General features: G+C 41.3%; 1 protein-coding gene across 1 annotated transcript; it reads right to left on the bottom strand.

Moving 5' to 3' along the window:
- Window positions 1-3,563: 3,563 nt before the first annotated feature.
- LOC120999137 (claudin-16-like) lies at window positions 3,564-22,053 on the bottom strand. The gene is made up of 3 exons (XM_040430011.1): window positions 21,825-22,053; window positions 14,663-14,854; window positions 3,564-4,088 (listed from the first exon to the last, which is right to left on the bottom strand). Exons 1-3 carry the CDS (start codon window positions 22,051-22,053, stop codon window positions 3,955-3,957), a joined length of 555 nt encoding a protein of 184 aa, XP_040285945.1. The 3' UTR covers window positions 3,564-3,954.
- Between the last annotated feature and the right edge of the window lie 213 nt (window positions 22,054-22,266).

A 22,266-nucleotide genomic window follows, 5' to 3' on the forward strand; every position in this document is an offset into this window, starting at 1 on the left:
GATTACTTACATAGCTAACCAAGCTATGTATTGTCAGGTTGCTCTGAACCACTATGCCCAGTACACTCTTGCTCTAAACTAATATGTTCAGACTTTTTACTGAATAAGGCCCAGCAGACTTTTTTTCAGGGGACAAAAATATTTCTCCGAAGCACCTATAATATCGAACCAGGCTCCAAAAAAAATAAATACTGAAGATCCGGACATCACAGGGATTAATCATTGAAAATCCAGACCAAATTAAGCTATGTTTTCTGAAATATATTTCGGAAACCTATCAATCTGATAATATAGCCGAAGAAAAAATGTATTCTTATTTAGATTCTTTTTTTCTCTTGAAGATTACAGAGGAACAGAAGCTGGCCCTTGATAGTGATATATCCCTTCGGGAGTTAGAGGACGCGCTTAAGGCGTGTTCAGGGAACTCCTCTCCTGGTTCAGATGGTTTCCCATATGAGATTTATAGGCAATACGGGGAAGTTATTTTGCCACGCCTACTGGAGGTCTTTATGAAATCTCTTGTGGATGGTAAGCTCCCGGAATCCATGACAGAAGCAGTAATTACACTAATCCCAAAAAAAGAAAAAGATCCCCTGGACATGGGATCCTATAGACCAATATCGTTATTGAATACTGACGTAAAGCTATAGTCAAAAGTCCTCGCTACAAGGCTCTCCAGAGTCATTACGACGATTATTCACCCCGATCAGAATGGGTTTATCCCAAATAAGGGTACTCATTATAATCTCCACACATTGTTTGCTAATATGCAAGTGGTGGGTGAGGGTTCCAGCTCTATTCTGTAGTTGGATGCGCCTAAGGCCTTTGACAGGGTGGAGTGGGAATTCCTATGGAAAACTATGGGAAAGATGGGTTTTGGAGACCAATTCATAAGTATAATTCGGCTTTGGTATAAGTCTCCAATGGTGAGATTAAATATTAATGGGAATTTGACCCCTACTTTCGTACTATCTAGGGGTACTAGACAGGGATGTCCACTTTCCCCATTACTATTTGATATACATATGTATATATTGAACCTCTAGCTGTTAGTGTGAGACAAGATCCTCTGATTAAAGGGTTTGGAGTTTTGGGGGCGGAGGAACGTATCTCCCTATACGCAGATGATGTGTTATTTTTCATAGACCATACCAATACAACTCTGCCAAGAATAATTCAAGCAGTTAGTATATTTGGAGAAGTTTCTCAATTCGACACTAACTGGTCCAAAACTAACCTGATGTTATTAGACAGATTTGATTTAGTTACTGACGGGTCTTTAAGTAAGATTAATGTTTCGGAGTCATTTGGAGTGAAAGTCTCCTCCAAAGTTCAGGACTACATACAGCTTAATATCTCCCCAGTAATTACCAAAGTAAGATCTAAGATTACAATCTGGAATAGGCTTCCTTTATCCAGAGCGGCTAAAATCTCTCTGGTTAAAATGGTAATTCTCCCTCAACTCCTGTATGTTATAAGAAATTCACCTATTTGGATTGGAGATAAGTTTTTTAAATTAATGGAGAGATTAGTTAATGATATCATTTGGGGAAGGAAGAGAGTAAGGCTGAAACTAGAGTACATGTATAAGTCCCTGGAGGGGGGGAGGGTTTAATCTTCCATATTTTAAGGGATATTTTGTCGTGGCGCAGTTATGGATGTGGAGTGAGTGCGAAAAAAGTTCTCTTTGTAAACTGTTAGTAGATGGCTCTCCATATGATAAGATATTTACTTTGTTAGAATCCGGACAATTAACTAATGAGCAAGAGGGATAAAAGATGACTAGATTACTCCTCTCCAAATCTTGGACCGCGATTAGAAAATGGTTGGAGATTAAGGGTTCACTTTTTTGTACTCCCCTTTGGTATAATTTTCACTTTAAAGGGATTTTGTCATGAGATTTTTCCCCTATAACCTAAACATATGCTCATGTCCGGAGTAATAATAAGAATCCTAAGCTGGCATTATTAAACTTCACTGTGGCTCTATCTGCACAAAAAACAGGTTTTTATAAACTGTCAATCACTCACTTAAGGTGCCCAAGGGAAGGTCCGTTAATACAGGGTGCCCGGCCGCACCCCTCGCCGTCCGGTGCCCAGCGCCGCCTTCCCTAGCTCAGCGCCGCCTCCGCAATCCTACCCGTCCCTCTGCCAGATACCGCGCCAGCGCACTAGGCTCAGCCTGATGCGCCGCGGACTCCTGGCAGTGGCTTCGTTGAGCGAAGTGCGCATGCGCATCAGCCGGCGCATGCGCACTTCGCTCAACGAAGCCACTGTGACTTTATTAAGACTGGTAAGATGTTCACAAGCACAGTCACGCAAAAGTATTTTTTTTTATCAGGACATTCATCAGTTGTAAAACCACCGGATTGGTACACCTAGCCACTTGTGCATGTGGCCTACAATATGTAGGCAAAACAATACGAGAGTTGCATAGGGGAACATCTTAGTGACATCAGAAACGAATCTGATACTTCCATTGCACATCATGTTGCCCAGGACCGTCAAGGAAATGTGGGGGTCATCTGCTTCCAAGATTTGGAGGTTGTCAGACAGTCCCCATGGGGGGGGGGGGGGCAACTTAGACAAAAAGCTGTTACAAAAAGAGGCCCAATGGAGGCTGTGCACTAAGGGTTTGAATGAACACATATTGTATATGTAGGTACATAGTCACGCCAGCCATCATCTTTAGGTGACCTCTTGGCTAGCCTTCAGTAACTTTTGCAAATGCCAGTAATGCACTGGGGCTATGATCTATGGAAAGTAACCCAGTGGTCAATTTCCTCAGTAAATTCTACGATCATGAATAAAATTTGGACCTTCAAATGACTAGTCTCTGTATCGGCAGGACTTCATAATAGGATCCTGCCTGACGCAGTTCACAGTGTATCCACGTAACTAGCTATATACCAATCCTTACATGACCAGTTGGATGATGGGTCGTGTTTTAGAAGAAAACGGAGGCAAGAATGGAGATAATTACTGTAGTTAGTGACATAGATATCCATTTAAGACACAGTCAATCATGTTTAATAATGTCACAGTAGGCTGGCAGAATTAAGCCCGCACCTTGCTTGCTTCCTGTCACAGATTAATATAGTATTTAGCAAGCGGGTATCACACCAACACAACAGATAGCTTGGTCACTAATGCACTTATACTAGGAGGTTTTATATCGGTCATTTTGCAAACAACATTCCCAGAGACGGGCAGAGAGCAGTGTTTCCACGGGTGGGTCCCCCCTCCTCCCTTCTGATTCGCCTGTTGACTCCACCTGAGGGCTGGATCTTCCCCTATTTAGACACATCTTCCCCTTTTTATGACACACATATACCACTCCTATTTGTCTGCCCCTGTGTACATTTTAATCAACAACCAATAAAGATTCTTTTTGTTTAATTTAACGTTTCCTAGAGGCAATTTGTATTGTAAATGGCCCCCATATTCAAAAATATGAGGCAATGTCCTGAAAGAAGAAATGTTCTACCTACAGATTTTTTTTAACTATACCATGCCAGACAATATTTTAGCAAGTGATGAATTAAGAGACGGTGTTAGATGCGAAGTATTACAGATACAGTATAGTATAATGTACCAGTTATGATGACCAGAAGCTGTGGAGACCCATAAAAAAATTAGATGTCCAATGAACCTTTCAGCAATTGTCAATAATTTTTTTAGTTTAGACAGAGTACATATTTCATATTCTCTTCAATATTTTTATTCATAGGCCCAGTTGCCAGATTCAGCAATGTTTGCGATATTGATTTTTACACAGTATTTGCATCCATTTCTTTATGTAATTCGTTTACATTACATTTCATCTACATTATAAAATTTGTAGACAACATACAAATTAGGTGCAAATTGAGGTTTCCTAGACACTTTCCAGACACACTGCATGCTCCCCACTGAAAAACAAAGGATTCTGCTCAAAGTGATGCCATCCACTGAATTACACTCTCGTACCCACAGCATACATCTTTGCAGTTTCTGTCTGAGGTGGAGAATACAACTTGCTTACGGAACTTCTTGCACGAAGGTAGGTTTTTCTGGAAGAATATGAATGGTTCCTTGCATATCTTGCTTCTGGAATAAATACATACAGTACATAAATGAACTTCTGCAAAAACTAGAAAGTTTTTGTGTTTCACTTATGTTTATGCTGTTTACTTTTGTTTTTATTTTTTGCACAAGAGTGCATGCCATGAGCAGAGTTTGTATAGAAGGACTGTATTATGTCACTCCATGTGCTGCTATATGGATTCACAGGGTTCAACATACAGTAGTTTAGTTTAGTATAGAGTACAGTACCTGGAAGTTGTATAAATACTTATGCAGTGAGCTCTTCCTAGTGGTGACTGCAAATCAGAATTTTATTATTTAACTATACCTGTGTGAAGTGAAGCAGGGGATTTGAAGCTATGTCTCAGAAAACAGAGCTTCAACCTTAATTTTTTAAAAACAACACATAAAACCTGCATCTCAAAGTACCAACCATATAAGTCGAATGGAAGACAAGCCAATAGCTTAATGCTAAAGAAAAGAATAACCTAGACTTATATTTAGCTGGTTTTGTAGAAATGATCTCTCCACTCAGCAATTGGATATTTCCAGCGATTTCAGGAAATCCAAAGGTTCTCACATATCCAAATTGGCATCCATTCTATGTTGCCAACATGAAACACCTCCAGCTTCCAGCTCCATAAAGATTATCCAGTCGTTTCCAACAACCAACTCCAATCGAATCACAAATAGGTGGACAGGAAGTGTAGGCTGCCTCCATGATAAAAGATGAAAGTGGTTCTAGTATACTCACATTTAGAATAGTAATATTCACATATCAAACAAATTAAAACCCTGCAGCATACTTTACATTTTTTTGATACGCACATTTTATACATTGTGATTTTAATTTGTTTGATATGCGCATTTACAATTTTAACTGTAAGAATAACAAAACCCTTTTTATCATTTATCATGGAGGCACTTTTTTTCGCCTATTTCTGATTAGATTGGAGATGATCATTGGAAACCATTGGATAATCTTTATGGAGCTGAAAGCTGGAGGTGGTTCATGTTAGCAACGTGGAGTAGATGCCAATGTCGATATGTGAGAACCTTTGGTTTTCCTGAAATTGTCGGAGATATCCAATTGCTGAGTGGAGAGATCTTCATGACCAACTATGGCCGGGTTCACATCACCACTTATTTTTCTGTTCTTCTGATCTGTTATAAGATCAGAAAAATAAAGGGGAAAAAAGGATCCTGCATTTAAAGCATCCATTATGCTCAGTTATGCACATTTTGCATCCATTTTAGTTGTTTCCATCTGAGATCCGTTATTTTTGATGGAAAAAAAGGCCTGCATGCATGTCATCTTCACTGTGGGCACCAATGTGCTTGGAACTCCTTCTCCCATATTAAATCCTGCTCTGTAAGGCAGTTCTCCCCTAGATACTATGGAACTGGGGGAAAGGAGGACCTCCATAACATATTATGCATCAGATTGTGCCACGATTTGTGGTGTCGCTGAATCTGTGACAAAACCTTTAAAGGAACTACATCGAAGAACAGTATGGGCTCATGAATCTTGTGGGCAATATATAATGGATGTATACCATACAGATCTGCAATACTATCATCCTAACACTGGTTTAGTACCAACGTTAATCATCATAAGAAGCATAAAATGTAAAATAATGAATTTAATTGCAAGAAAGAAAAAGAAAGGAGAGAAAATATTAGAACTCTATTAAGGTCCCTGTCCCTCAAATATGTGCATTCTTTATAATTGTGCTAACTTTCCTTAAGTGAACTTTGGCAATGAAGTGCCTATGTGGTAGAAATAAATTGTTTTCTGAAGACGGAAATGTGTTTGAATAACACTTGGGTGCTAGCTATAATACAAGGTTTAGATCAAGTTCACTGCAGCATTTATCAAGCCAGCTGGCAGAACTTATAGTTAACAGTACAGGAGCTTCAATTTGCTGATGCAATCTAAAATTCCAGAATGAATTATATGTTTTTATGTACAATGTGCTTGGGAGAGTGCTCCACGTTAGTTGAAGGCAGGAAGAAAATGTATTATTTCAATCAACAATAATAGAAATCAGAAAGGTATTATCCTTTAAGGGGATTTTTTTTAACAATCCCATCTCAGATCCAAGTCAACCAGAGAGAAGTTGATTACCTGAGAAGGTGGGTCATCTAACTGTACTTTTATTTTAGGAGCGTATTCCTGCAAATGAGCATACAGCTACATCCAGTGGATGACACAGGAACTGGAACTGTTCCCATGCCATCCACAGTGGGTGCTGCCTGTAATATCCAGTCTTGGGCATTTAACCCTTAAGGCCTTTTTACACTGCCCGGTGGTCAGGCAGATTATTGGGAATCTGCCCCTGTAAACCAATCACCCAATGACCAAGGAAAACCCTTGTTCATTGGGTAATACAACCATTAGTGTGGTAACCTAAATTATCATTTCTAGGCAGCAGATTGTGCTATCTAAACAGCACTCTGCTGCCCATAAACAATGCAGCTGTATGAGGAAGAGCAATGGCATTAGAGATTGCTAGTTAGGGCGGTGTAAAGGGGCCCTTGGATGCAACAGTTAATAACGTCTGTGGCATCTAAGTTGTTAGACATTGGGAGAGGTATCCCTATGTCAACCCTTTGGCAACCCATGATGTGGTCTCTCGTTGCCGATAGGTTAGCAGGGCATCCAGGAGCCTAACAACAAAAGATAAAAGCACAGCCTAATAGACTGCAGTTTGTTACTGACAGGCAGTAATAATTTTGTATACCGAGTATACCAAAGTATTATGGAGGCGATCAAACAATCACATTGTGAAGTCCACTAGAAGGCTTTAAAAAAAAAAAAAAATTATTAATATAAAATATGCACAGTAAAAAAATACACATATCCTGGTATTCAACTAGTTTAATGAAGTTAACACATTCTTTAAACTACACAGCAAATAATGTAAAAAAATCAATTCTAAACATGTAGAACTTCTTTTTTCTATTCCACACCCCCCAAAAAATAAAAGTGCATAAATAATACGATATATACCCTTAAATATTTTTATTACCAAATATTACTTGAAAAGGTTATGATTTAGCTCTTGGAATGTGGCAAAGTAACAATTTTTCCTATGAAATATGCTATTGTGCAATGAAATTAAAATAAATATAAAAAAGGAAAAATAATACTGGTACTGTTATCACAGTAATGATACCAATGCATAGAATATAGGTAGCATGCTATTTATGCTGCACAGAAAAGGGCACAAAATTTGAAATGCAAAAAAAAATAATAATAATAGGACGCTATGGACGCTTTTAAGTGCATTTTCTAATTATTAAATTGTGTATATTTTTTTAGCTTAAATATGTTTTTCTAATAGAGCTTAATAAAAAAAATTACTTTTGAACGGTTTTTCCCCTGCAACCTGCATCTTTTCATATAGGCCTCATGCACACGACCGTTGTGTGCATCCGTGGCCGTTGTTCCGTTTTCCGTGATTTACTGCGGACCCATTGACTTTCAATGGGTCCGTTGAAAACTCGGAAAATGCACCGTTGTTTATCCGCGGCCGTGATCCGTGTTTCCTGTCCGTCAAAAAAATATGACCTGTCCTATTTTTTTGACGGACAACGGTTCACGGACCCATTCAAGTCATGGGTCCGTGAAAAAACACGGATGCACACAAGATTGCCATCTGCGTCCGTGATCCGTGGCCGTAGGCTACTTTCACACAGACGGATCGCAGATCCGTCTGCATAAAAGCTTTGTGTTAGAATATACTGTCGGATATGAGTTTTCACAATCGAACTCAAATCCGATGGTATATTCTAACATAGAGGCGTTCCCATGGTGATGGGGACGCTTCAAGTTAAAATATACCAGGTATGCTCAACCTGCGGCCCTCCAGCTGTTGTAAAACTACAACTCCCACAATACCCTACTGTAGGCTGAAAGCTGTAGGCTGTTCGGGCATGCTGGGAGTTGTCGTTTTGCAACAGCTGGAGGGCCGCAGGTTGAGCATACCTGAAATATACCATCGGATTGGAGAAAACTCTGATGGTATAATAGGGACTCCTGACTTTACATTGAAAGTCAATGGGGGATCGGAGTCCCAGTTTAATCGCTGGGGCTCCTATCGGTAACCATGGCAACCAGGACGCTACTGCAGTCCTGGTTGCCATGGTTACTTAGCAATTTCTAGAAGCATTATACTTACCTGCGATGTCTGTGACCGGCTGGGCGCTCCTCCTACTGGTAAGTAGGACCTTTCACTTACCAGTAGGAGGAGCGCCCGGCCGGTCACAGACAGCGAAGGTAAGTATAATGCTTCTAAAATTGCTAAGTAACCATGGCAACCAGAACTGCAGTAGCATCCTGGTTGCCATGGTTAGCGATCAGAGCCCCAGAGATTAAACTGGGACTCCGATCGGAACTCTCCGCTGCCACCAATGATAGGGGGGGATTTTAATTAGGAGGGGGAGGGAGGGGGGCCGCACTGGCCACCAATGAATGTACAGTAATACAGGGGAGGGAGGGGGGGCCCACTGACCACCGATAGATGTACAGTAATACAGGGGAGGGAGGGGGGCCCACTGGCCACCAATGAATGTACAGTAATACAGGGGAGGGAGGGGGGCCCACTGGCCACCAATGAATGTACAGTAATACAGGGGAGGGAGGGGGGGCCGCACTGGCCACCAATGAATGTAATACAGGGGAGGGAGGGAGGGGGGGCACACTGGCCACCAATGAATTTAAAACTGGGGAGGGAGGGGGGTGTGCCCCCTCCTGCCTGGCAGCACCTGATCTCTTACAGGGGGCTATAATACGCACAATTAACCCCTTAGGTGCGGCACCTGAGGGGTTAATTGTGTGGATCACAGCCCCCTGTAAGAGATCGGGTGCTGCCAGGCAGAAGGGGGCAGTCATGTACACAGTTCTTAGTATATTCTAACTTGAAGCGTCCCCATCACTATGGGAACGCCTCTGTGTTAGAATATACTGTCGGATATGAGTTTTCACGATCTAACTCAAATCCGATGGTATATTCTAACATAGAGGCGTTCCCATGGTGATGGGGACGCTTCAAGTTAAAATATACCATCGGATTGGAGAAAACTCTGATGGTATAATAGGGACTCCTGACTTTACATTGAAAGTCAATGGGGGACGGATCCGTTTGCAATTGCACCATATTGTGTCAACGTCAAACGGATCCGTCCCCATTGACTTGCATTGTCAATCAGGACGGATCCGTTTGGCTCCGCACGGGCAGGCGGACACCAAAAAATGACTTTTTCCTTCATGTCCGTGGATCCTCCAAAAATCAAGGAAGACCCACGGAAGAAAAAACGGACACGGATCACGGACCTACGGACCCCGTTTTTGCGGACCGCAAAAAAAAAACGGTCGTGTGCATGAGGCCATACAGTGAGGAACAGAAGCATTTGAACACCCTGCGATTTTGCAAGTTCTCCCACTTAGAAATCATGGAGGGGTCTGAAATTCACATTGTAGGTGCATTCCCACTCTGAGACACAGAATGAAAAAAAAAAAAAAAAGGAAATCACATTGTATGATTTCTAAAGAATGTATTTGTCTTGCACTGCTGAACCCACTTGAACCCAGTATTTGAACACCTGAGAAAATCAGTGTTAATATTTGGTACAGAAGCCTTTGTTTGCAATTACAGAGGTAAAACGTTTCCTGTAGTTGACCAGGTTTGCACACACTGCAACAGGGATTTTAGCCCACTCCTCTACATAGATCTTCTCTAGATCTGTTAGGTTTTGGGCCTGTCGCTGACCAACACGGAGTTTCAGCTACCTCCAAAGATGTTCTATTGAATTTAGGTCTGGTGACTGGCTAGGCCACTCCAGAACCTTGATATGCTTCTTACGGAGCCACTCCTTGGTTATCCTGGCTGTGTGCTTCGGGTCGTTGTCATGTTGGAAGACCCAGCACAACCCATCTTCAATGCTCTGACTGAGGGAAGGAGGTTGTTGCTCAAAATCTCACAATAAATGGCCCCATTCATACTCTCCTTACAACAGTGCAGTCGTCCCCTTTGCAGAAAAGCACCCCCAAAGCATGATGTTACCACCCCCATGCTTCACAGAAGGGATGGTGTTCTTGGGATGCAACTCATCCTTCTTTTTCCTCCAAACACGACGAGTGAAGTTTAGACCAAAAAGTTCTACTTTGGTCTCATCTGATCACATGACTTTCTCTCATGCCTCCTCTGGATCATCCAGATGGTCAATGGCAAACTTCAGATGGGCCTGGACATGTGATGACTTGAGCAGGGGAATCTTCCGTGCAATGCATGATTTGAAACCATGACGGTGTAGTGTTCTACTGACAGTGACCTTTAAAACTGTGGTCCCAGCTCTCTTCATGTCATTGACCAGCTCCTCCCTTGTAGTTCTGGTCTGATTCCTCACCTTTCTTATCATCAGTGATACCCCACGAGGTGAGATCTTGCATGGAGCCCCATTCCGAGGGAGACTGACAGTTGTCTTTAACCTCTTCAATTTTCTAACAATTGCTCCAACAGTTGATCTATTTTCACCAAGCTGCTTGGCAATTTCCCTGCTGCCCTTTCCAGCCTTGTGGAGGTCCCCAATTTTTTATCTGGTGTCTTTTGACAGCCTTTGGTCTTGCCCATGGTAGTAGTTGGTGTCTGACTGACTGTGGGGTGGACAGTGGTCTTTAAAAAGCTCAGACAGGTGCTACTAAGTTAGATTAATGAGTGGAGTGGAGATGGACTTTTTAAAGGCACAGTAACAGGTCTTTGAGGTGTTCAAATACTTATGTTCAGCAGTGCAAGACAAATAAATTCTTTAAACATCATACAATGTCATTTCCTGATTTTTTTTAATTTATTCTGTCTCTCAGAGTGGGAATGCACCTACAATGTGAATTTCAGACCCCTTCATGATTTCTAAGTGGGAGAACTTGCAAAATCGCAGGGTGTTCAAATACTTCTGTTCCTCACTGTATATTCCAGGCTGTTCTTTCACAGTAAAATCCTGAATGATGGCCTGACCTGTAACTCTTCTCTCTCCTCTCTTGAGAGCACATACACACTCATATAATAAGCTGACTTCTTGTCACTTATCAATTTAATCCTCAATTGTATCAATGATTTGTAGTGCTGTTTTATGTTTCGTGTTGCACGTGGGAGGAACCTAATCAAGATCATATAAAAGACAGAGGCTGTTTGTTGAAAACTAGGTAGATTTTCCTAAGGCTACTTCAGTCCATGTACAGAAATGGTGGTCAGTCAAGTTGAATAACTAATGGTTGGTAGGCAACATAATAACCAAAAAGGAAGGTAAATAAACAGTCTGTAAATTAATGTAACAGTATTTTTACTGTACAGTCAGGTCTATAAATATTGGGACATTGACACAATTATAAAATGTTTGGCTCTATACACCACCACAATGGATTTGAAATAAAACGAACAAGATGTGCTTTAACTGCAGACTGTCAGCTTTAATTTGAGGGTATTTACATTCAAATCAGGAGAACGGTGTAGGAATTACAACAGTTTGCATATGTGCCTCCCACTTGTTAAGGGACCAAAGGTAATGGGACAATTGGCTTCTCAGCTGTTCCATGGCCAGGTGTGTTATTCCCTCATTATCCCAATTACAATGAGCAGATAAAAGGTCCAGAGTTTATTTCAAGTGTGCTATTTGCATTTGCAATCTGTTGCTGTCAACTCTCAAGATGAGATCCAAAGAGCTGTCACTATCAGTGAATTAGGCTGAAAAAAACAAAACAAACCCATCAGAGAGATAGCAAAAAACATTAGGCGTGGCCAAAACAACTGTTTGGAACATTCTTAAAAAGAAAGAATGCACCGGTGAGCTCATCAACACCAAAAGACCTGGAATACCGCGGAAAAAAACTGTGGTGGATAACCAAAGAATTATTTCCCTGGTGAAAAAAACACCTTTCAAAACAGTTGGCCAGATCAAGAACACTCTCCAGGAGGTAGGATTATGTGTGTCAAAGTCAACAATCAAGAGAAGACTTCACCAGAGTGAATACAAAGGGTTCACCACAAGATGTAAACCATTGGTGAGCCTCAAAAACCAGGCCAAATTAGAGTTTGCCAAACAACATCTAAAAAAGCCTTCACAGTTCTGGAACAACATCCTATGGACAGATGAGACCAAGATCAACTTGTACCAGAGTGATGGGAAGAGAAAAGTATGGAGAAGGAAAGGAACTGCTCATGATCCTCAGCATACCACCTCATCAGTGAAGCATGGTGGTGGTAGTGTCATGGCGTGGGCATGTATGGGTGCCAATGAAACTGGTTCTCTTGTATTTATTGATGATGTGACTGCTGACAAAAGCAGCAGGATGAATTCTGAAGTGTTTTGGGCAATATTATCTGCTCATATTCAGCCAAATCCTTCAGAACTCCTGCACAATGACCCAAAGAGTTTTTTAAGGGAAAGAAGTGGAATGTTATGCAATGGCCAAGTCAATCACCTGATCTGAATCCAATTGAGCTTGCATTTCACTTTATGAAGACAAAACTGAAGGGAAAATGCCCCAAGGACAAGCAGGAACTGAAGACAGTTGCAGTAGAGGCCTGGCAGAGCATCACCAGGGATGAAACCAAGCATCTGATGATGTCTATGCGTTCCAGACTTCAGGCTGTAATTGACTGCAAAGGATTTGCAACCAAGTATTAAAAAGTGAAAGTTTGATTTATGATTATTATTGTGTCCCATTACTTTTGGTCCCTTGACAAGTTGGAGGCACATAAGCAAACTGTTGTAATTCCACCACCGTTGACCTGATTTGGATGTAAATACCCTCAAATTAAAGCTGACAGTCTGCAGTTAAAGTACATCTTGTTCATTTCATTTCAAATCCATTGTGGTGGTGTATAGAGCCAAAAATGTTAGAATTGTGTTGATGTCCCAATATTTATGGACCTGGCTGTATGTACAGTGCCTTGCAAAAGTATTCACCTCCTTGACTTTTTTCGTGTTTTGTTACATTACAGCCTTAAGTTCAATGTTTTGTTAATCTGAATTTTATGTGATGGATCAGAACACAATAGTCTAAGTTGGTGAAGTGAAATGAGAAAAAATATATAATTAAAACTATTGTTTAGATATGGAAAACAGAAAATTGGCATGTGCGCATGTATTTACCCCCTTTGTTAGGAAGCCCATAAAAAGCTCTGATGCAACCAATTACCTTCAGAAGTCACATAATTAGTGAAATGATGTCCACCTGTGTGCAATCTAAGTGTCACATGATCTGTCATTACATATACACACTTTTTTGAAACACCTAAGCAAGAGGCATCACTAACCAAACACTGCCATGAAGACCAAGGAACTCTCCAAACAAGTAAGGGACAATGTTGTTGAGAAGTACAAGTCAGGTTTAGGTCATAAAAAATATACAAATCTTTGATGATCCCCAGGAGCACCATCAAATCTATCATAACCAAATGGAAAGAACATGGCACAACAGCAAACCTGCCAAGAGACGGCTGCCCACCAAAACTCACAGACCGGGCAAGGAGGGAATTCATCAGAGAGGCAGCAGAGAGACCTAAGGTAACCCTGGAGGAGCTGCAGAGTTCCACAGCAGAGACTGGAGTATCTGTACATACGACAACAATAAGCCGTACGCTCCATAGAGTTGGGCTTTATGGCAGAGTGGCCAGAAGAAAGCCATTACTTTCAGCTAAAAACAAAAAGGCATGTTGCGAGTTTGCGAAAAGGCATGTGGGAGACTCCTAAAATGTATGGAGGAAGGTGCTCTGGTCTGATGAGCCTAAAATTGAACTTTTCAGCCATCAAAGAAAACGCTATGTCTGGCGCAACCCAACACATCATATCACCCAAAGTACACCATCCCCACAGTGAAACATGGTGGTGGCAGCATCATGCTGTGGGGATGTTTTTCAGCAGCCGGGAATGAGAAACTGGTCAGAGTTGAGGGGAAGATGGATGGTGCTAAATACAGGGATATTCTTGAGCAAAACCTGTACCACTCTGGGTGTGATTTGAGGCTAGGACGGAGGTTCACCTTCCAGCAGGACAATGACCCCAAACACACTGCTAAAGCAACACTTGAGTGATTTAAGGGGAAACATGTAAATGTGTTGGAATGGCCTAGTCAAAGACCAGATCTCAATCCAAAAGAAAATCTGTGGTCAGACTTAAAGATTGCTGTTCACAAGCACAAACCATCCAACTTGAAGGAGCTGGAGCAGTTTTTCAACGAGGAATGGGCAAAAATCCCAGTGGTACGATGTGGCAAGCTCATAGAGACTTATCCAAAGCAACTTGGAGCTGTGATTGCCGCAAAAGGTGGCTCTACAAAGAATTGACTTTAGGGGGGTGAATAGTTAAACACATTGACTTTTTGTGTTATTTTGTCCTATTTGTTGTTTGCTTCACAATAAAAAAATATATATACATCTTCAAAGTTGTGGGCATGTTCTGTAAATTAAATTATGCAAATCCTCAAACAATCCATGTTAATTCCAGGTTGTGAGGCACCAAAACACGAAAAAAGTCACGCGGGTGAATACTTTTGCAAGGCACTGTATGTCGATTGTTTTAGTACATGTAAAACCTACCTTTAAAAAAGTAATGACAAGCAATGAGTAGAGCACCACATAAAAAGCATCCCAGAGATCCAACCATTCCAAGCCAGCAAGACCAACCAAACTTGTATTGGATTCCCAAAAAAACATTATTTATAATCAAAGTCGACCGTTCCACATAAACGTCAATGGCATACCACACCGAGCCAATGATCCCAGGGACACCTGGAGGAGTAAGCGAGCCACCAATAATATTAGTAGATATATAATACTGCAACATTCACTCAATAGTGCAAGCAAATAATAAGTATGATTGTGATGGAAAACATAAAATAATTCACACGCTGGTTTCAAACTTGGGAAAGCCTTTGAATTACATCATAGTAATCCAGATTATTAAGGTTTAAGACAAGTCTTTTCTTGTTACGCCCTGTTTTATTACCAGAGATGAAAAGGTCTGGTGCACTTTATATTCTTTGTAATAGCGGCAGTACAATCTGAGGGATCATTCTCATAATAGTGGACTTAATGAGGAAAAACCTGAAAGCAAAGATGTTAAGACATTCACATAGATGAAAATTACTAAACTAAAAAGTGAACACTGGAAGGCTCTGCAATTAAATTTACATTATAATTATCCTAAGGGATTCTCACGCCGTTGTTTTTGTATCTCCATGGGACCACTAACTGAGAAGGGAAAGAGGACCATGTTAAGGGACCTTTAGGGCTGTTTCACACGAGCGGATGCCGTGTGTGACATCCGCTGCGTGAATGACAGCCAAGACCCGATGCGGACAGCAGAAGCACGGAGCATTAACATGACTGATAATGCTCCGTCCCTCTCTGTGATCTCTTTACTACGAAATCACAGTGAGATAAAGTTGTCACTGTGATCTCGTAGTAAAGAGATCACAGAGAGGCACGGAGCATTATCAGTCATGTTAATGCTCCGTGCTTCTGCTGTCCGCATCGGGTTTTGGCTGTCAATCACGCAGCGGATGTCACGCACGGCATCCGCTCGTGTGAAACAGCCCTTACACGGCAAATCATTTTTGTGACTCCATAAATGATCTATTACCCGATGAATGAGCATTTCGGATAATCACTAACGAGCATTCCTATGAATGCTAGTTAACGATTATCAGCCCGTGTATAGGGCCCTTTAGTGATTAGTGCCAGTGATGTTCCTCCAATAATCTTAAATTTTTAGATAATTTATAAAAATAAAAAAAAGAGACGTGATTAATGTGTTAATTATATTTTTTTTTACCTATAAATCCAGTTAATTGATGAAAACATCCACATTTTAGATTGGATATAGTCAGTAGCCATTTATCACTATAGCAGTAAACATATGTTATTAAAGTGACCCTCAAGATTAAGAAAATGAACAGAAAACGAGCAAGAAGTGTCTTGGACTACTTGGACTAGTCTGTGAAGCAGTATAGTCATCTTGGATGGTAAAAGGGACCAGCAACTGATGGATCTGCAGCTGAAAAGATGAAAAGGAGGATATCATGTAGATGCTCTGTTCGTTGGCCCGTATTTTTCACCCTATAGGACGCACCTAGGTTTTAGAGGAGGACAACAAGAAAACAAATATTTTTCATCAGAACTCAGATCAGACCAGCAATCAGACCCCTAATGTTAATAAGACCCCAACAAGACATCATATCAGCCCCTCAATAAGAGCCCCATGCCGCTAATCAGCCCCCTTTGCCTCATATCAGCCCCCATTGCCTCTCATATTAGCCCCCAGCAGTCCCCGTTACCTCATATCAGCCCCCATTGCCTCATATCAGCCCCAGTAGCCCCCATTGCCTTTCATGTTAGCTCCCATTGCCTCAGATCAGCTCCCAGCAGCCCCATATTGTCTCAGTTTAGCCCCCAGCAGCTCCATATTGCCCCACATCAGCCCCATATTGCCCCATATCAGCCCCCAGCAACTTCATATTGCCCCCAGATCAGTCCCCAGTATCTCCATATTGCCCCCAGTATCTCCATATTGCCACCAGATCAGTCTTCAGCATCTCCATATTGCCCACAGCATCTCCATATTGCCCCCAGATCAGTACCCTGTATCTCCATATTGCCCCCTGCATCACCATATTGCCCCAGCATCAGTCCCCAGCATCTTCATATTGCCGCCAGTATCTCCATATTGCCACCAGATCAGTCCCGAGCATCTCCATATTGCCCCAGCATCTCCCTATTGCCCCTAGCATCTCCATATTTCCCCCAGCATCACCATATTGCCCCCAGCATCAGTGCCCAGCATCTCCATATTGCCTCATGTTTTATAAAATAAAATAAACACTTACCTCTCCTGCTCCTGGACGCCGCCGCTCCTCACCTACATCGCGATCCTCTTAATCCTGCTGTCAGCTGTGCTGTGAAGGCTGTGCACAGGGTGAGATCACAGAGCACACTCCCGCTGTGCGCAGCCTTCACAGCCAACAGCCGAGGACCAGGAAGCGGTGAGTACAGAGCCTTCACCGCTTCCTGGTCCTCCGGTACTAATAAGCGCATCCATAATGGGAGTGCTCATTAGTATTCGCCCCATAAGACGCAGGGGCATTCCCCCCCCACACACACTTTTGGGGGGAAAAGCAATGCGTCTGATGGGGCGAAAAATACGGTAGTTTTTTTTTTCTCTTGAACCAGAGAATTGCTTTAAAGGGTCCCTTTGAGAAGGTTAGAAGGTAGCCTATAAATCCTTCATACCAGTGTTGGCCATTCAAGACTGCCCATTACCCCTGATGAAGCCAGATTAGCTGGCGAAACATGTTGGGGGGGGGCGGAATTTAGGTTTTAATTTGCTGCACTCCATTTGACTTTAGACTTCAATCTGTGTGCTTGATGCAACAAAATTTTGTGTGAACAGTGAACACGCCTGTTCCACAATTACACCCCAATCGTGGGGGGATATTCGATATCAAGCACAGTGCAATACCCTAGCAAATAGAGCAGGGTGTGTGTTGAAAGGCAGTGCGGGTTTAGTGCACCCCGCCTGCAGATATACACTTTATATCAGTCAATAATAGCATCTATATATGGGGTACAGTTAGTTTTAATCTTTCAGTTAGCTCACTTGTCATATTTGTTCCCTTGTTTTAATAAAGAAGTAAAAGTTACGTTTTAGTGTCTGGGACAAGAGTGGTTAGTAGCCCTTCCCAAATAGGGTCCTCTGTAGAAACTGTATTTCCAATAATATAACTGTACAAAATCATCTGTTCTAATTTGCTCTGTTATTCCTCATGACAATATATAAATAAGCCACATAACGTGGCTGTGGTTGTGCAGCCAAGTGGGATTATTTTAACTGATTACAGGGTGGATACCTAGGTGGGTGGGGACAACAACTGAGGCATGTGCCCTTGGTGCAGCCAAGACCAAGGGAGGGCAGCCCCAGCAAGGTCGCTGAGTAAAAGAATTGTTTGAAGCAGCCCAGTCCATACACTTATCAGTGACTTGTAAGCCATGCATAATGCTGCTACTGTATGTTCTCCTCCCACCCGACCTCTCCAGCATACTTGTATGTGACTTGTAAGTGAGCTCAGTCAGTTAGCTGCTTTCTTATTTAGAAAATGTTTTCTCTCTATTTTCTCTCTCATTTTGGAAAGTAGCTGATGCCTGACTCAACACACTTATTAATAAAGCAATTGTGACCAGCGTCTTCTCTTTTTGCAAGTTTATTTTGATCAACACATCAGACAAGGCAAAGATTCGGCTTATACTAAGCCTTTCTCAAGCCATAGTATACACCACACATTGTGAGTTTAAATACATATAAAATAAGGGGTTTTAACAATTCTTCCACCAATCATAGGCATTTGCATTATGTGAATTGTAAATTCCTCCATACATAAAACAGCTTGTTACATGTCCCCTCAGGAATATTCATGAATGTGTGAGCTGCAAGATGGCCACTGCCGTATGTCTCCTGAGCATCTCAGTTAATCCACTGCGCATGTCTTTGTATCACGTACATTACGTCTATCCAAACAGACTGCGCATGTCACGTTGCGTGCTTTTCACACAATTTTATCAGCAAGGACAATATACATACAAGAAGACTGGAGGCTGTAATTGCTGCCAATGGTGCTTCAACTATGCAATATTTAAATTTTTTCCCTTTAAATAAATTAGCAAAGATTTCTAACATTCTGTTTTCACTTTGTCATTTTGGGTTACAGATGAGTGCAGAATGATGGTGAAAATGTCAACTTTTTTAAATTTAAGCACAAGGTGGCAACATAAAATGTGAGACAAATGCACTGTAGAGAGGCTGTCCCAGTAGAATTATCACAGAGGGTCAGGCTGGGTGATGAATGTGGTGCAGGGATAGACACTTTCGTCTAACTTTATAAAAATTATTGGTTGGCTTAGTTTCCGACAGAATGATATGCCAGAATTGTGGAGCAAGTTTGGTGCTGAATGTGAACATATTAGACCACGTCCTTTCTCCCATTAAGCCACACAACCTTGTCAGACTAGACTCAGATAATTTCTCTAAACCTAGATCTGCCAAATTATGCCACATTTTGACACAATTTTCACTAAAATATAAGTGTACTCACATGAGTAAATGTGGGCCATTGTGTGATGAGTTGTTGCGGGACCTAATGAGTGTGTACAGTGTTGGATGGAAGCATGTAGGGCCCACCAGTAAAATTATTTCTAAGGGCCTACAGTAGAGGAACATGATCACCTGATCCCCATTCACAGATCCCTAAAACTACCCCAACACACATTTATTTTCAGTAGTAGCCTACTACCTAGCCTGTACCTCAGACTGTTCTGTCTTGTCATCTCAGCCACATGATGCATCTATTCTATGAAAAAAAAAAAAAAAAGGGTAGTTTTATAAAAATAAAATCTAGCATGTTTTTTATATGCTCACATACAGTCAGGTCATAAATATTGGGACATCAACACAATTCTAACATTCTTGGCTCTATACACCACCACAATGGATTTGAAATGAAAACTAACAAGATGTGCTTTAACTGCAGACTGTCAGCTTTAATTTGAGGGTATTTACATCCAAATCAGGTGAACGGTGTAAGAATTACAACAGTTTGCATATGTGCCTCCCACGTGTTAAGGAACCAAAAGTAATGGGACATAATAATCATCATAAATCAAACTTTCACTTTTTAATACTTAGTTGCAAATCTTTTGCAGTCAATTACAGCCTGAAGTCTGGAACGCATAGACATCACCAGATGCTGGGTTTCATACCTGGTGATGCTCTGCCAGGCCTCTACTGCAACTGTCTTCAGTTCCTGCTTGTCCTTGGGGCATTTTCCCTTCAGTTTTTTCTTCAGCAAGTGAAATGCATGCTCAATCGGATTCAGGTCAGGTGATTGACTTGGCCATTGCATAACATTCCACTTCTTTCCCTTAAAAAACTCTTTGGTTGCTTTTGCAGTATGCTTTGGGTCATTGTCCATCTGCACTGTGAAGCGCCGTCCAATAAGTTCTGAAGCATTTGGGTGAATATGAGCAGATAATATTGCCCGAAACACTTTAGAATTCATCCTGCTGCTTTTGTCAGCAGTCACATCATAAATAAAGTTCCATTGGTAGCCATACATGCCCACGCCATGACACTACCACCACCATGCTTCAATAATGAGGTGGTATGCTTAGGATCATGAGCAGTTCCTTTCCTTCTCCATACTCTTCTCTTCCTATCACTCTAGTACAAGTTGATCTTGGTCTCATCTGTCCATAGGATGTTGTTCCAGAACTATGAAGGCTTTTTTAGATGTCGTTTGGCAAACTCTGATCTGGCCTTCCTGTTTTTGAGGCTCACCAATGGTTTACATCTTGTGGTGAACCCTTTGTATTCACTCTGGTGAAGTCTTCTCTTCATTGTGGACTTGACACGCATACACCTACCTCCTGGAGAGTGTTCTTGATCTGGCCAACTGTTGTGAAGGGTGTTTTCTTCACCAGGTAAAGAATTCTTCGGTCATCCACCACAGTTGTTTTCCGTGGTCCTCCGGGTCTTTTGGTGTTGCTGAGCTCACCGGTGCGTTCCTTCTTTTTAAGAATGTTCGAAACAGTTGTTTTGGCCACACCTAATGTTTTTGCTATCTCTCTGATGGGTTTGTTGTGTTTTCTAAGCCTAATGATGGCTTGCTTCACTGATAGTGACAGCTCTTTGGATCTCATCTTGAGAGTTGACAGCAACAGATTCCAAATGCAAATTGCACACTTGAAATGAACTCTGGACCTTTTATCTGCTCTTTGTAATTGGGATAATGAGAGAATAACACACACCTGGCCATGGAACAGCTGAGAATCCAATTGTCCCATTACTTTTGGTTCCTTAACAAGTGGGAGGCACATATGCAAACTGTTGTAATTCCTACACCGTTCACCTGATTTGGATGTAAATACCCTCAAATTAAAGCTGACAGTCTGCAGTTAAAGCACATCTTGTTCGTTTCATTTCAAATCCATTGTGGTGGTGTATAGAGCCAAAAATGTTAGAATTGTTTCGATGTCCCAATATTTATGGACCTGACTGTATGTTGGTTAAAATGCTGTACACTGAATATAAGTGTGCTGTGCCACTTGTGCAAGAGGTGGGGGGACTATGGGCACACCTGGCTCAGGAACCCACCTCAGGATTTACATACTGTGAATAATGATATCACTGACTGATATTTTTTACCTCTTGGGAACCCTCTACACATTTTTTTTCAGATATTTAAAGTACATATTAGCAATCTCTTTTAATGTTGTTGTTTTTTTTTTTTTTTTTTTTAAACATTGAAAAACGTTTTGCGTTCTTTAAAGCATTTTCAAAGTTCTATAGAGAAGTTTATGGGAAAATGCCAGAAAAAAATGACATACCTAGAGCATGCTGAGGTTTGAAAAGCAGACCTAAAAAATGGAAATGTGCCCAAATGCTGTGTATGTAGGCTTTCCAATATTTTGCTACAGGCTTTAAAGTAACATCTGGCTGCAGTGTCTTTCAACTAAAAAGGCGCAGTGAAGAGTGCCAATAAAAATGCCACAGGTAAAAAATTCTGAAACAGCATAAAGCCAAACTATGAGCCACATCAAGACATCTGTAATTCTTTGCCCTAGTACTTCTGGAGGAGAAATAGCGCATCCATGCATCTGACACACTGATATTATGATTTCTATTAGCATGCCCTAATTATCTCAGCCTTACCTCCAATAATGAGGGTAATTCCAGCCACATAACAGATTTTTAACTTGATGTGTGATTCATCGGTAAGGAATTTGACACAGTCGAGTCCCAGGAGAAGGAAAATGAAGCCAAACCCTGCCAGAATATCTGCTGTTATCATAAGACCTCGTGTCGCGACCAATTTCACTGGAAAAAAATAAAAAAATAAAAATGTAAAGTTTATGGGAAATTTTGTAGCACAAGTAGTCATGTTCTAGTGTGTGTTTTAGGATTACAAATAATAAGATTACACAGTTTAATGCACTGATCATGTCTGACATTATCATTAATGTTCCTTAAGAGAAGTGCAACAGCGGCAATCTATGCTTTCCTAGTGATGTACCGCTCTTTGTAAAACTACAGTAAATTTGAAATGTGCTCACAGAATGATGCTTAGAGGAATAGGCTGGATCCAGGCCAGGGG

The sequence above is a fragment of the Bufo bufo genome, chromosome 4, assembly GCF_905171765.1.
Source record: "Bufo bufo chromosome 4, aBufBuf1.1, whole genome shotgun sequence".
In the NCBI taxonomy this organism is placed as follows: Eukaryota; Metazoa; Chordata; class Amphibia; order Anura; family Bufonidae; genus Bufo; species Bufo bufo.

What these genes read in the sequence shown, in the direction of transcription:
- LOC120999137 (XM_040430011.1), bottom strand. Translation starts at nt 22,053, where the DNA reads ATGACTACTTGTGCTACAAAATTTCCCATAAACTTTACATTTTTATTT. An exon ending in AATTACCCTCATTATTGGAG is followed by an intron (nt 14,855 to 21,824) that starts GTAAGGCTGAGA and finishes TTACTCCTCCAG; the next exon opens with GTGTCCCTGGGATCATTGGC. An exon ending in TTGTCATTACTTTTTTAAAG is followed by an intron (nt 4,089 to 14,662) that starts GTAGGTTTTACA and finishes TATTTATTCCAG; the next exon opens with AAGCAAGATATGCAAGGAAC.